Source organism: Musca domestica, unplaced genomic scaffold, assembly GCF_030504385.1.
Source record: "Musca domestica strain aabys unplaced genomic scaffold, Musca_domestica.polishedcontigs.V.1.1 2, whole genome shotgun sequence".
Classification (NCBI taxonomy): Eukaryota; Metazoa; Arthropoda; class Insecta; order Diptera; family Muscidae; genus Musca; species Musca domestica.
In genome coordinates this window covers 35,670,797-35,687,420 of record NW_026712249.1, presented here as the reverse complement: position 1 = coordinate 35,687,420, position 16,624 = coordinate 35,670,797, and the positions used below count along the sequence as shown (strand labels likewise).

The 16,624-nt window shown below is 36.1% G+C and overlaps 2 protein-coding genes across 2 annotated transcripts in view; one reads left to right on the top strand and one right to left on the bottom strand.

The window, feature by feature from the left end:
* LOC101893044 (uncharacterized) overlaps window positions 1–16,624 on the top strand; it is a 365,837-nt gene that overhangs the window by 46,346 nt on the left and 302,867 nt on the right. The window lies entirely within an intron of this gene.
* On the bottom strand, window positions 3,796–7,212 carry LOC101889279 (saccharopine dehydrogenase-like oxidoreductase). Its single transcript, XM_005175939.4, has 7 exons — window positions 6,997–7,212; window positions 6,815–6,940; window positions 6,414–6,648; window positions 6,165–6,357; window positions 5,957–6,103; window positions 3,998–4,336; window positions 3,796–3,937 (listed from the first exon to the last, which is right to left on the bottom strand). The coding sequence occupies exons 1-7, from the start codon at window positions 7,117–7,119 to the stop codon at window positions 3,841–3,843; spliced, it is 1,260 nt and encodes a 419-aa protein (XP_005175996.2). The 5' UTR covers window positions 7,120–7,212; the 3' UTR covers window positions 3,796–3,840.

Here is a 16,624-nt window from a genome sequence, read left to right as displayed (position 1 = left end):
GTTCGTTGGTAGATTCCTTTGTAGGGATATTTTGGCATTATTATATGATGACATTGATATGCGGCTGGCAGGATATTAACGTTAATATTATCTCATAATAATTTAATTAAAATACAAACAAACAAGACAACTAATATTTACAAGTACAAACACACACACACACACACTCTTACTGATGTGCTCTAATTTACATAGACTGTTTACATTGGCATACACGCGCTGTCTGCGCTGTGATCTCTCTTGTGGGTATGATGACCTGTAATTAGGTTTGGAAAAGGAACAACTTAGCCTTTGCGCTATGAGAGTGGGGTACCAAAACACTTCCATTTATAGTAGAGCTCCAGCTCCAACAGTTTGGGAGTCACATTAGAGGAATAACTCATTATAAGGTAATGCAAATAAGTTGAGTTTCTCTTAAAAATTTACACGTCTAAAGAATACATTTTATTTATTACCAAATAAGGAGTAGCTATTGTATAAACAGCATGTTACAAAACTGACAAGCATATACGAAATAAAAATCGAAATCATGAGCTGTTGTTGAAACTCTTTTTTGTGTGAAATTCCCTTATAAAATAATGACCAGAAAATTGGCTAGGAAACCCATTACTTAGTAATGGGATTCGTTGCTGTCATCTACAGCAACTAATTTTTTTTTTGTTAAGATATTTGTTAGAGGTTCTTTTAACGCAATTGGGGTATCACATGTTCAGGATAGGGTGATAAGAGGCACTGGTTTGAATTTATTTTAGACTTGTTTGATTAAATTGTTATACCCTTAGCCATATGGCTGGAGAGGGTATGCAGGGTGTGATGAAAAAACTGTAACCAACTTCAGACTGCTGTCATTTCTAAGCCACTCGTCCGACAGCTGTTTAAATTTTTCACTAAAATAGATGTGAAATTATGAATTTTGGCATATAGGCCACAGGTGTGTAGGATGTAGACAATGATGTATTTTTGGAAATACGTGTACGAAAAATTACTAAAAGATACTAAAATTGGAATAAAGTATAAAGAAAAATTAATGAAATTTGGCACTTATGTTTGTAGTCCTTCTATGATGTTTGTTATTGAAAATAGGCTATATATAATGTGGACTCACATTAAGGTGTAGCCCCCCTACAACGGTAACTCTTGATTTTCGGCATCAAAACAAATTAGCTGCAATTTGGCATTACAGGTTCTCATTGGGTATAGTCCCCATATAACAGTATTTTAAATATGACTGCCCAAAATTTCAACTAAATCAGCTGTAATTTTTTGTTTCAGATTCAATTTGGCCATAAGTCCATAAAAAGATGAGCTAAGCTGAATTAACGTTTTTTTTCTTTTCTGTTCTAAAGAGTACTTGTGGTCGCCGCATCAAAAATGAAATGCTAGTTTTGCGCCTGAAAGTATGCTACTTAATAAAAAATATCGAAATTGAAGCCTAGATGGCGTTTGTTATAAACATCAGTTCAGTACCAACAATCTTTGGATTGAGTTATGCCATCAAAATTTCACATTTTTAGTCGTTTCGTCTGGTCCTTGATGTCATAAGGACTTCCTTTCCAGACTTTTTCTTCTAAATGTATGCCCATCAATTTTTATACCAGCAGAACAAAACTATGCCGACCATATAGTTAGCAATGAAAAAAACCCATTCTGATTTTCTCAATGAAAACTTTCGGGTCACGTGGGTCAAGGTCTTATGTGGGATTGAGTAGACCCTCCTACGATTGGCTTTAATTGTTTTACCCTCAGCCATGTAGATAAAGAGGGTATATAACATTTGATACGACCAAAACTTTCCTCATTGAAATAACGGTTTTGGATCCTAGGTCTCTTTGGACCAAATCCGTTTCAGGACATTTGGAGTCGATTTAGCGATGTCCGTCTGGCTGGCGCGCACCATAACTCTCGAAGGGAGTATCCGATTTAGTCCAAACTTGGTACATCGTAATATTATCCTCAAACTTAGATCGAGTTCGGAGATGGGTAATATCGGTCTACTACTTCTGGTAACTCCCCCACATACGTTTGAAAATTTCAAAGAAAATAATTTACTGCACAGAAAGAGAAAGGATAAACCGATTTTGCTCCAACTTTGCAAATCCCAAAATTTGCATCAGTGTGAAATTTGACAATATCGGTCCACTCCATCAAGCACCTTCCCCACAAAGGGTCAAAATTTTGAATAATTACAACTCTTATAAAATGTGATGTTAGAGTCCAATTGTCTTCAAATTACACACATCACAATATTTTATTAACCCAAGGTCTGGAGTGAAGATGGAATATATCGGTCCAATTCTTCTGGTACCTCCTCCACAAAGGGGCAAAATTTTGAATATTCATGAAGCTCATAAATCACGAAATTAATATCCTATTCTTGGCAAATCTCATATTTCTATCAACACAAGATCTGTTATAAAGATGGTAGAGATCGAACCTTTCCTTCTGGTACCTCCTCCACAAAGACTCAACGTTTTAAATAACCAAAACGATTATAAAATCCGAAATAAGCATCCGGTTCTCTTCTAATTACACACATTACAATATTTTTACTAACCCAAGGACTGGTGTGAAGATGAAGATATATTGGTGCAGTCCTTCAGGTACCTTCCCCACAAAGGGTCAACATTTTGAATATCCATGAAGCTCATAAAGCGAGAAATTAACATCCAATTCCATTCAGACTTGGCACGTCTCAATATTTCCATCTACACAAGATCTGTTATAAATATGGTGAAGAACGGACCATTCCTTCTGGTACCTGCCCCACAAAGGGTCAAAGTTTTGAATAGCAAAAACGATTATAAAATCCGAAATTAACATCCTGTTTTCTTCATATTGCACACATCCCGTTATTTCTAACACAAACACGAGATCTACGGTGAAGATGGGATATATTGGACCACTACTTCTGGTACCTCCCCCACAAAGGGTCAAAATTTTGAACATTCATGAAGTTCGTAAATCACGAAATTAAAACCCAATTCTATTCAGACTTTGCACATCTCAATATTTCTATCAACACAAGATCTGTTATAAAGATGGTAGAGATCGGACCATTCCTTCTGGTACCTCCTCCACAAAGGTTCAACGTTTTAAATGACCAGAACGATTATAAGAAATAATTATCCGGTTCTCTTCTTATTTCACCCATTCCATTATTTCTACTAACACAAGATCTGTTGTGAAAATGGCATATATCGGCCCACTACTTCTGGCACCTCCTCCACAAAGGGTCGACATTTTCAATATACATGAGGCTTATAAAACACGAAATTAACATCCGATTCCTTTCCAGACTTGGCATATCTCAATATTTCCATCAACACAAGATTTGTGTAGGTTCGAAACTAAGTGGAAAATATTAGCCCATTCCTTGGGAACCTACATTGTAGACGGCCAACAATTTGAATAATCATAACAGAAGTCAACATATATTTAAATAATCGAACAGTGGTTGAGGTTGAGCCCCGCCTCAATAACGTAGCTATCATAGTTTTTGTGTAATTCAGCATTTTCCTTGCAGTTTCCCACTTTGGTGGGGGTTAGGAGAATTGTTTTAATCTTAATAACTGTTGAAAATACGTTGATTTATCCAAAAAATAGTAAAAATGATTAATATTAAAAAAAAACTATTTTTCAATTAACCCCTTGTGCACCACCACAAAATGCAAGTGGTGGGCTTTGCTATTATATTTTACATTTATCTTCTCGGGCATATGATGGTGGTCATTTGTCGATAAAACCGAGTGAAACTTTTTAACATGTTTTTAATTCTTTAAAATATTTACCCCACAATTATTGCTCAGTTTCAAAAAAATCTATAAATTTTATTTCTATCATTTACAATATTTCAAATTTCAAACCATATTTTCCGCTACAAATCTCCTGCAAGAGGCTGGTTTTGTAAAAAGCATAACCCGGTGGTATTACGCCGCCACTGAAAGAAAAACACAACAAAATTTAGTACCATATTCCGAAAAAGAATATTTTCACTTACTTTCCCGGCATTTTAGCCCTCTCGGTTAGAATAGTCCTTGCACACAGCAGCAGTGCTTTACTGGTCACCCCGTAATAATGATCTTTGGCCGATATCCGTACCACAACCTCATACGTTGGATCTGGATCGTGGGGTGTGCTTTGATACCAACCTCTTGCCTTGAGGATATAATTGAATTCAATGGCTTTACGATTTGCCTCGACCGGTCCTTCGTGGGTCATGAAACCAAATGAGAAAATGTGAGGATATTTCAGCAGTAATTCACGTGTACACTCGAACATGGCCAAAATGTAACCGATGGTCAGCAGAATGGGGAAGAGAAGGGCCCACCAGAAGGTACTATGAGAAAACGTAAAATTGATATGAAAAACAAAGACATAAATTAAAAAAAAAAAAAAAAAAAAAAAACAAATTAAAAAGTATTAGTCGGTTCTGCCGACAGATTTATACCCTCATCCATTGTTCGATTATTTAAGTATAATTTGATTTTTGTTATAATTTTTCAAATTGTGAAATTATGAAGTAGGTTCCGAACGAATGGGACAATAATGTTAATTTCGTATCGGACCTAAAAAAATATTTAGATATAGTAATTTATAATGAATCGCTGTTATGACGGATAAAATTATTGAAAATGTTAACCCTTTGTAGGTAGGGTACCAGAAGGGGTTGGCAAATATATTTCAATTTCGCAATAGATCTTGTGTTAGCAAATATGTTTGTGTGTGTGAAATTTGAAGGGAGATGGTTGCTTATTTAGCTTTCTTTGAGCGTTTGGTTTTTCAAAATCTTGAACCCTATGCGGGGGAGGTACCAGAAGAAATGGTCCGATCTATACCATCTTTATAACATATCTTGTGTGGATGGAAATATTGAGATGTGCCAAGTCTGAATGGAATCGGATATAAATTTCGCGTTTTAGGAGCTTCATGGGTATTCAAAATGTTGAACTTTTGTGGGGTAGGTTAGCAGAAGGAGTGAATTGATATATCCCACCTTCATAGAAGTAATGGCATGTGTGAGATATGAAGAGAACCTGATGCTTTTTTCGGATTTTATAATCGTTTTGGTTATTCAAAATTTTGACACTTTGTGGGGGAGGTACCAGAAGAAATGGTCCGGTCTCTACCATCTTTATAACAGATCTTGTGTTGATAGAAATATTAAGATGTGCCAAGCCTCAATGGGATCGGATGTTAATATCGCGTTTTATGAGCTTCATAAATATTCAAAACTTTGACCCTTTGGTGGGGAGGAACCAGAAGGAGTGGACCGATATATCCGATTTTTACTGCAGATCTTAAGTTAGTAGAAATAATAGGATGTGTAAAATATAAAGAGAGATGGATGCTTATTTCGGATTTTAAAATCGTTTTGGTTATTTAAAACTATGACCATTTGTGGAGGAGGTACCAGAAGGAATGGTCCGATCTCTATCATCTTTAAAACAGATCTTGTGTTGATAGAACTATTGAGATGTGCCAAGCCTGAATGCAATCGGATGTTAATTTCGCGATATATGAGCTTCAGGGATATGCAAAATGTTGACCCTTGGCGGGGGAGGTACCAGAAGAAGTGGACCGATATATTCCATCCATTTGTGAAACTTGAAGACAATCGGACTCTTACAACACATTTTATAAGCGTTATCATTTTTCAAAATTCTCATCCTCTTGATTCTTAATGGAGTGGGCCGATATTGTCCATTTTGCACCTGACCTTTGTGCAAAATCGAATTATCCTTTCTCTTTCTGTGCAGCAAAATATATTTTTTTGTTTTTGAAAAATTCGACCTTTTTGTGGGGGAGGTATCACCTTCGAACTCGATCTAAGTTTGACAATAATATAATGACGTACAAAGTTTAAACCAAATAAGTTACTCCCTTTGAAGATTTCATTTTATTTTTCAAAACCCCCCTTATTACCGATTCCATTATTAACTACTCAAACCCTAATTACCTAAATCCAATGTAGGTTCCAAACTGTATGGGACGCTTGCCTTCACACAAGTTGAGCAAACGTTGGGATCTCTGGACCATATAACAAGCAGCTGTTGGCATTGCCACAAAGTAGCTCTTCACACCATCAATCTGGTGGATTCGGGATCTGCAAAATTTTATAAATTTTGAGTAAAAATGTCTTTCATAAAAATCTTTTCCATACTCACTTCATTACCAATTTGGGATTCGTTGGTCGAATTCGTTCACAATTCAATTGCTTCTGCAGCGTGGCAATTTCCCTGGCATGTTGCATATAGTAGACAATGCTGTCCCAGGTGCCACTGTGCAAGATCGCCTTTGACGATTTGTCGACATAATTCAGTTTGGTTTCCCAATACAATTCAACGGAATTGAGGGTGCCTACAATGAGGAAATTTTTGAAACAAAAGTTGGATAGAATTTGATTCCAGAAGTACCTGGATGATTCAGCTCCGCATAAAGTACTCCCATCTCAGCTGGTATACTTTCAAATCCACAGGTGGGTATAACATAGGATCCCTTCTGTTGAGCCAATTCATTATATTTCAGCTGGATAATATCGGCATATTGTGGTTCGCCCGTTATGTCGACATGATGCGTGCCAGCATCAATACAGGCCCTTACCACCGCCTCGCCGTACAGGCGAAATGGGCCACAGCAATTTAGAACGATCTACAGAAATGTTGGAGAGAAAATATATTAATGAAAGTGAGTGAGGCAGAGGTAGGGCTCACATTTATAGAATTATGCAATTTCTCTAAATTCTGAATCTATTTCTATTTTCCGTTCGTATTTAGTTTCCATCCTTAAAAATGTACTCTTGGGTTTTTCAACTTACCTTACACTTCTTGGCCATGGCTTCCAAGGACGATTGATTATCCACATCGGCAATTATCACCGGAATATGACTTAAATCCTGATCCATTTTCTTGCCAATCGTTTCTAAGACACGTTTTAATTTGCTCTGCAAAAAATGATCGAACAAATTATAAAAACTTCTAAAAATCTCTTACTCCTCACCTCATTTCTTCCAGCGATGCCCCATTTGAAGTCCTTGAGAATTTCCACAGCATCTTCAACGACAATTTTGCCCGTAAAACCACTGGCTCCAAAAATAATGGCATCCAATTTTTCGCCAGGCATTCTACCGAACTCTTAACGTTGGCACTGCTTGACAGCAACTAAAGTCGGGATAGTTTTCAAAAGCAGAACCACTTGGAAAAACAATAACATTGTCGAAAAAATATGCAAACGCTTGTGTGTGATGACGTCGGAAGTTTTAAGACCCGACTGATTTAATTTTACCTTTTCAGAAAAGAGTAAAGCAAAATTGGGAGCCAGTGTTCCGTTTCGAGCATTGAAATTTATGCATTCAATTATTTTATGTCTGGTCGATTTCGATTTAATGTAAGCAATTGTTTTCAAATTAACAATGGGATATTTTCGGACAATAATAATACAAATACATGCATTTTTAAAAATTATTTTTTCAATTAATCAAAGGGCGTGGAGTTTTTAAAAATTATTTTTTCAATAAATCCCCTGACGTGGATTTTTTAAAAATTATTTTTTAAATAGATCCCCTGACGTGGATTTTTTAAAAAAAATATTTTTTCCATAAATCCCCTGACGTGGATTTTTTATTTTTTTCAATAAATCCACTGACGTGGATTTTTTAAAAATTATTTTTTCAATAAATCCGTAGAAGTGGATTTTTTAAAAATTATTTTTCAATAAATTCTCTGACGTGGATTTTTTAAACATTATTTTTTTAGAAATCCGCAGGTTTGGATTTTTTTAAAAATATTTTTTTTTGAAATCCGCTGGCGTGGATTTTTTAAAAATTCGTTTTTCAATAAATCCTCTGACGTGGATTTTTTAAAAAATATTTTTTTTCAAGAAATCCACAGGCTTGGATTTTTTAAAAATATTTTTTTAGAAATCCGTTGGCGTGGATTTTTTAAAAAATATTTCTTCAATCAATCCACTGGCGTGAATTTTTTAAAAAATATTTTTTCAATAAATCCACAGACGTGGATTTTTTAAAAATAATTTTTTAATAAATCCTCTGACGTGGATTTTTTAAAAATTATTTTTTAATAAATCCACAGACGTGGACTTTTTTTAAATTATTTTTTAATAAATCCATAGAAGAGGATTTTTAAAAATTATTGTTTTAATAAATCCTTAGAAGTGGATTTTTTAAAAATTATTTTTAATAAATCCTTAGAAGTGGATTTTTTAAAAATTATTTTTTCATTAATTCCACCGACGTGGATTTTTTAAAAATTATTTTTTTCAATAAATCCCCTAACGTGCATTTTTTTAAAATTATTTTTTTCAATAAATCCCCTGACGTGAATTTTTTAAAAATTATTTTTTTCAAAAAATCCATTGAAGTGTTTTTTTTTTAAATTATTTTTTCATAAATCCATACAAGTGGTTTTTTTTATTGTGTCTCCACCCTAATATTTCCGCACACATAATCGCCTAAATTGTCTCCAAGCAAATATTGTACAATTCCATAATTTTCGTTGAGTTGACAATTTGCTTCTTTCCAGTTTAAATATTAAACAAGAAGTTTCTCAATCACTTTTTCAACATTTCTTGGTGTTGTTGTTGTAGTAATTGCTGTTGGTGTTGTTGTAGTAGTTGTTCTTGTGAATATGTCTACTCGAATAACCAAACACATAAAATTATTCTTTGTATGCAAATTTCTTTCACAAATAGTTGAGTTACCATGAAGAGATGGTTGTCTCAATTGTTGGCTGGCTGCCTGGCTGGTTGGTTGGTTGCCTGGCTACATATTCATCTACCACCTGGGACACCGATCCACCATACACATACCCAGTGTTTCAATGATATGTAAATAAAATTTAATCAAAATCACAAATGTGAATACCCACTCACACACGTGCACATATACATTGACATTGAGAGGAGCAAACTACAACTACTCGTAGTTGTGTGTGGGAGTGTGTCGGTGTTGATAAAAACTTCCCAAGATTTGACTTTGAATTACCTGATGATATGCCAAGTCATTTTCATGTGGAAATTTGTTGAATGAATGGGGTTAATCTGTGTTAAGAAGTACGACAAAGAAGTGCAGTAATTAGTTGTAGAAAACTTCTCAGAGATGTAGTGACTTATGATGGGTATAAGGGGCTTTAGAACAACTTAAAAACGACAAACTCTTCATATCCTCTGTCATGAAATTGACTTCAAGATCGCTAAAGCGACTGATATTTTCAAGCCTTTGTTAAAAAGCCTTCTATTTGTTTTTTGAAAACACAAAATGTTGGAAAATTCGACTATAATCCTCAATATTCCGACATAGGTGTGCTAGTGTGGTTTATGAAGGCTATTCTAAGATCTGGACATACAGTATGAGATGAAAAAACTGCAACCAACTTTAGACTGCTGTTATATTGTTACAAGCATTACAAGAGCACTCCAGCATTTAAAAGTGAATAAATCTTTTGGGTCTCGTACCATCGCTCGTTACCTACGCTACCAGTGTAGCCCGACGTCTAGCAAGTGGACAGATGAAAACAGCAACATCAGCAGAAATGGTTTGATATGTTCGTGAGCTGAACATATCGCAATATTCCATTCGGCAAATATTGAAAAATGAGCTCGGGATAAAACCATTGAAATTCCCAAAAATGCAAGAACTTACACCGCAACAGAAAGAATATGGACTGAAAAGAGCTTAAGAGTTGCTTCGCTTGGCCGAAAGTGCTGAACTGCCGAATTTAGTTTTCTCCGATGAAAAACATTCGTTGTCCAGCAGTTTGTAAACAAACAAAATGATCGTGTTTACTTGCCAAAGAGGTCAGCTGAAAATGTGCACCTTCGGTTGTCCACCAGAACTCAAGCGCTGGCCATGGTGATGGTGTGGGCCGCCGTAACAGCCGATGATCGCTCTCCGCTCGTATTAATCGACCGTGGCATCAGAATAAATGCCGAATATTATCGCGAAAATATTCTGGAGGGTATATTAAAGCCTTGGGCATGCAAACATTTTGGCTGCAGACCTTGGACATTCCAACAGGACTCAGCACCATCGTACTCAGCACGCGCCACCCAAGAATGGTCACAAAATGAGGTTCCTTGCTTCATTTCCAGCGCACAATGGCCACCAAAATCTCTGCCTCTACCAATCCGTTGGACTATTGTGTCTGGAGTATTTTGGAAAGCAAGGTTGACACTAAACGAGTAAAAAACATTAAGTTCGGCCGGGCCGGAACTTTCAATACCCTCCATCTCAGGGTAATGGAAACATTAGAACCAATTAGGACCCACAAATACCAATTTTTAGACATATTCGTGGGAAAATGTGGCAAAAATCATCAAAATACCGAATATCGGGAGGTACCGCTATATAGGGCTATACAAAAAGGTGGACCTATACATACAATCTTTCGTCAAGCTAGAACCCATTAAGACCTACAAACACCAATTCTCAGACAAATCCGTAAAAAAAAGTGGCAAAAATCATCAAAATACCGAATATCGGGAGGTACCGCTGTATTGGGCCTTAACCAAAACGTGGACTTATACATGCCATGTTGCGCCACCGGAGCTAGAACCCATTATGACCAACAAATACCAATTTTTAGACAAACCCATGAAAAAATGCGGCAAAAATCATCAAAATACCGAATATCGGAAGGTACCGTTATATGGGGGCTATACCAGAATGTGGACCTACACGTACAATGTTTCGCCACCGGAGCTAGAACCCACTATGACCAACAAATACCAATTTTTAGACAAATTCATGAAAAAATACGGCAAAGATCATCAAAATACCGAATATCGGGAGGTACCGTTATATAGGGGCTATACCAAAACGTGGACCTATACACGCAATGTTTCGCCACCGCAGCTAGAACCCACTATGATCAACAAATAACAATTTTTAGACAAATCCATGAAAAAATGCGGCAAAAATCATCCAAATACCGAATATCGGAAGGTACCGTTATATGGGGACTATACTAAAACGTGGACCGATATGTGTCATTTCCAATACCAAACCATTTTTCAAACCATCCTAGACATAATACAAATTATTCTGCTAAATTTTGACGCTCTACGTCAAATAATGTGACCTGTATCGTGATTTCAACAGACAGACGGACATCGTTAAATCGACTTGGAATTTTATGCTGATTGTGGGGTCTATGACGAATATTTAGACATGTTACAAACGGAATGACAAAGTTAATATAACCTCCTTTTCAACGTGGAGGGTATAAAAATACCAAAGTGTCGATCACCTCAAGCAAGCGCTTTGCCGGGAATGGACCAAAATACCGTAAAAACAACATTCGGGCAGCGTTAGACGGTTTCATTGGCCGTTAGAAGGCCATGATTCGTGCCAAAGGTGACCAATTCGATCAAATCTAAACTTATTCTAAAAAGTGATGCTATTTCCGAAATGTGGAATTTGGTCTATGGCTAGATTTTTTGTCGTTCGTCCAACAAGTCGAACATTGTAATTATGCAGTTTTGTCAGGCTGGTGATCTTAGTTTGAAGGAAGCTATCGGGTCACGTTTTACAGAAAAATCGGTCTGCGCCTTTGAAATCTTAACTCATTTACACTCTCGCTCTATAATCTTTATTAACATTTCAAAAAATATCTCTCATGTCATTGCTTATTTAAAACGAACTTCAAATATAAATCCTGACAGCCACTGCTGACAATGTGACACCAAATATTTCTAAACTGAATTCAAGATTTCTTCTCCCAAAAAAAATTAAATCGAAAACATGAATTGAAAGCTACGTTAAATGCCATGCAATGCAAATTTCGCTGACGAAGATAAAGACGACGACGAGGAGGATGATGATGCATTTTACATGCGAAACGAGTTTGAATTTCATACTCAAATGCAAGCTCACTCTTATACATTTACTCACACACACATATAAATATAAAGAATGATATGCACACAATATTTTGGTGTGTGTGTGAAAGAGAAAAAGAAAAAAAATTGGAATTGAATTCAATGACTTGATAAGATAACATCAAAATCAGTTCCCTCTTCTTGAGTTTCACTCCCTCTCTTTTTCACTTCGAATCTAAGATGAATATTTTTTTTCTTCGCTTCCACAAAGTTCTTGTACCGACAGATTGTCAAATGTAAAACATGACAGAATTTAATGAATAACAAATAGGGAAACTGTAGCTGTTCTTTGTAGTGTAGTTTTAGTCCGCTAGCGGAAGTATTGATGGTGAGGTGTCATTTTGGAAAGGTCGAGAATAGCATATTCATATGCCACTTATTCACTGGGGTGTATATGCAAATTGGGGAAGTTGTTCAGAAGTCATTGGGATACACACAGAGGGGTAAAGGGGGAAAAGGGGATAACATGTTCAATGTAAATATGTGTTCATGAAATTTGCGACTTTAAAAATCTGTTTCTAAGAAAATATAAAGAATTCTTTTGGGGAGAGCGTAGGAATCTTACTACGGCAGACCAAAAAAACGTTGTCTTAGAAGTCCTCAAAGGTCTTCTCAGAGACAATCCTAAATATTCATATACAGAACATCTTAAAGTTCTTCATATAGACGATGTGGGATCATCTTGTAGAACACCGCAAAGGTCTTCACAAAGCAGACTACAAAGGCTTAAATATAAAAGATATTCGTGGAGAACTCATCAAAGGTCTTCTTGTAGATGACCTCTTCGCAAGAAGACCTCATAAGTCTTCATATGGAAGACCTCAATGGTCTTCCTAAAGAAGACCTCATAAGTCTTTATATGGAAGACCTCAATGGTCATCCTAAAGAAGACCTCAAGGGTTTTCCTATAGAAGATCTCAAAGGACTTCCTATAGAAGCCTCAAAAGTTTTCCTATAGAAAACCTCGAAAGACTTCCTACAAAAGATCTCAAAGATTTTCCAAAAGAAGGCCTCAAGGGTCTTCCTAAAGAAGACCACAAGGGTCTTCCTATAGAAGACCTCAAGAATTTTCATATAGAAGATCTCGGTCTTTCGAAAAGGTCTCAAAGGTCATCTTAAAGAAGATATCAAAGGTCTTCATGTGGAAGACACCAAAGGTCTTCCTTTAGAAGACCTCAAGGGTCTTTCTTTAGAAGACCTAAATGTCTCTCTATAGAAGACCTAAAGGTCTTTCTATAGAAGACCTAAAAATCTTTCTATAGAAGACCTAAAGATCTTTCCATGGAAGACTTAAATGTCTCCCTATATAAGACCTCAAGGATCTTCATATAGAAAACCTCAAAGGTATTCCTATAGAGACCTTCCTATAGACCTCAAAGGTCTTCCTAAGAAGATCTCAGGAGACCTTCCTAAAGGAGACTTCAAAGGTCTTCCTATAGAAGGCCTTAAAGGTTTTCCGATCGAAGGATTTAAAGGTCTTCCTATAGAAGGCCTCAAGGGTTTTCCTTTAAAATACCACAAATGTTTTCCGATACGAGACATAGAGAAGACTTAAGGTCCTCAAAGATCTTCATAGAGAAGGCCTTAAAGATCTTAATAGAGAAGGCCTTAAAGGTCTTCATAGAGAAGACTTTAAAGAAGTCTTCCTATAAAAGACCTCGAAAGTCTTCCTTAGAAGACCTCAAGGTCTTCATAAAGCAGACCTCAAAGGTCTTCCTATAGAAGCCCTCAAAGGTCCTCCCATATATGAACTCAAATGTCTTTCTATAGATGCCCTCAAATATCTTCCTTCAGAAGACTATAGAAGACCTCGAAGGTCTTCCTATACAAGACCTCGAAGGTCTTTATTTAGAAGGCGTCTTAGATTTTCATATAGAAGGTTTTCAAATAGAAGACATCAAATGTCATCCTATAGAAGACTTTAAACGTCTTTCTATAGAAGACCTCAAATTTCTTCCTCTAGAAAGCCTCAAAGACCCTCCTATATATGACCTCAAATGTCTTTCTATAGACGACCTTAAATGTCCTCCTGTAGAAGAAGGTCTTCTCTGAAAGACTTCTAAGATCTTCCATAAAAGACCTCCATAAAAGACCTCAAAAGAGTTCCTATAGAAGACTTCAAAGATCTTCTATAAAAGGCCTCAAAGGTATCCCTATAGAAAATGTCAAATGTCTTCTTATAGAAAATGTAAGAGACCTCAAAGGTCTTCCTATTAATGTCCTCGAATGTCTTCTTATTCGAATAATATTCTCTTATTTTTATTCTCTTCCAATTGCCTGTATTACTCTTCTTTCCACATTACCTTTTTGGCCAAGTAGTTGGTCTTCCTCAATTACGAAAATAACCTGCGGCCAATTGTGCAACACTTTTCAAGAATAATTTACATAATAATAAATATTTCAATACAGTTCATGCTTGCCAATCGCCAGTCACCCAAACCAACCTGTTAACCACCTCGGGTTATGTGGCCTGCTTCAGTGTTACCAAAAATTCCACTACCGGGAAACACACTCTCATCGATAATTAACGGAAGACTTAATGGCAGACATTTCAATGACGACAGTGTCGCCCTGTTATTAATGAAAGAGAGCAGAGCATCCTCCGGGCCAGTGCGAATTCCAAAACTAGTCTTCGACAATGAATGGTCTCGAGAGCCATGTGAAATATGAAGATCCTTTGTTCAGATTTCGACGTGTTTTTTGGGCATAATGAAAACGTTGTGTAGCGGCAGCAGGTATTACGACAGGCTTTCGCAAGAAAATGCGTGAAAGGCCATAATGCAATCGTAAAAAAGACCATTGTTGTTAATGTGTGAGTGATGTTTTTGTAGAATATAAATTACGGCACACACACACAGTGTGTGTAGGGTAACAATGGCCAGTGAAGTAGTTGTCGTGTTAAACTACATATTTTCATTGGTGTAGAAATGTTCGAAGATGTTGAGGTATGAAACCGTTTCGTGGAATTGAAATGAATGGAATATTTTCAATGTGGAAGTGAGTTTATTGCTGTAGGAATGACGATCTAAGAAAGTATTTGTTTGAAAAACAATTGATGTATGAAAGATTAAAAGTTTTTGTTAATGGGGTTAGGATATGTTAAAAAAGCCAATTTAATTCTTTAAAGTTTGATGAAAATCCTACCCTCAAAAAAAGAGGTGTTTCCTGGTGTAAATATGTAAAATATAAAAAAATTATATGTATATTTTCTTCTGCAAGAAGACTCTTATGGAAGGATCTTTATGACTCTGTTTCAAAAAAAAAAAAAAAAAAAATAGTAAAAACGTATCAGTCGGTTTTGCCGACAGATGTATACCCTCAGCCAATGTTCGATTATTAAAATATTTATTTGTCTTGTATTATGATTATTCAAACTGTTCACCCTTTACTGGATTAGGATCCAAAGGAATGGGCAAATATTGTCCATTTCGTATAGGACCTAAATAAATATGATATAAATATTTCCACGATGTCGATTGGACTATATCGACTACAACCTTCACTTTATATGAGATACAGGGTGAGATAAAAACAAGTAAGCAAAGGCTATAGTCGTGCGGTGATACCCTACAACACAACAATATGTTAGAAGCCTCCTAATGTCCAAATCCATTTTGGAAGATTTCGCTTTTGAAATTATGTCATGTAACACTGCCCAGATATTATCCATAGCATTTTGACCAGGGTCATTTGTCCAATATTTACGCACTCCGTCGTGTTGTGGTCCATTTTACAGCTAAATATAACGAAATCAGCACAAAAAAAGAGAGAAGTTCGCCTTTTGTATATTTCGGATATCATCTGTAAGTAATGTCGGCAATTTTCCACACAAAAGTAGTGGTCCATTCTACCCGCTGTCCTTAACTCTAACTTCATGCGAGATTTCGTGTCCATTAGTTTCTATTTGTGACCTTTATAACGGCAGCAAAATCAGGAACATTTTTAGTTGATGATCCATTTTAACACCTAAATATATTGCGGACATCTTTGTAAACAATAGGCCTAGCGCCTCTGATCCTAACCCTACCCTTGCAAAAATTTTCCTGAGGATGGGACGATAAAATCATAATTGGCATCCTTTTATGCAATTTCTTTTAGATTTTATGCTTTTATGGCAAGAGGACATTCTGAATTGACAAAATTTGTCAAAATCGGTCCAGCCATTCATGAGATATATGCATTTCAGCTAACATCCCTTTCTTTTGTACATACACATTTTATATATTTCGCTATGTGTATCCGATATATTTACTATCGGCATCTACGTAACGGTCAGAATTGACCTTTTCGTCTATTAGTGATTTCGCCGGGATTAAAAATATTCGCGGTTTAATGGAAAATTTGACTTTTACTTAACACAAATGTTATGGTCTATTTCACACACTAAATATTACACGATGACCATCAAAATTGGAATACTTCTGCCCAACCCCTAAGTTCTAGCCCCATGCCAACTTTCGTGTCGATTGGTCTATAATTACGACCTGAATAGCAACTGCAAAATCAGGAAATTTTTCAGTTTATGGTCCATTTCAATCACTAAATATTATGCGGTCATCTTCAAAAGCAATAGGGTTCCCATTTTAAATTTCGTGAAGATCGGTCCATAAATGCGACCTGTAGAGTGATTACAAATTAACATGGACGGACGGATATACATAGCTAAATCGACTCAGCTCGGCGAGGTAGGAAGATCCATATATACTTTCCTATATGGGAAACCAATATTTCG

Excerpts from the sequence above, each read along its gene's own strand:
- LOC101889279 (XM_005175939.4), bottom strand. The coding sequence starts at position 7,119 with ATGCCTGGCGAAAAATTGGATGCCATTATTTTTGGAGCCAGTGGTTTT. Across the intron at positions 6,941-6,996 it reads GCATCGCTGGAAGAAATGAG|AGCAAATTAAAACGTGTCTT; the intron begins GTGAGGAGTAAG and ends CATTTTTTGCAG. Across the intron at positions 4,337-5,956 it reads GGAACCTACATTGGATTTAG|TACCTTCTGGTGGGCCCTTC; the intron begins GTAATTAGGGTT and ends GTTTTCTCATAG.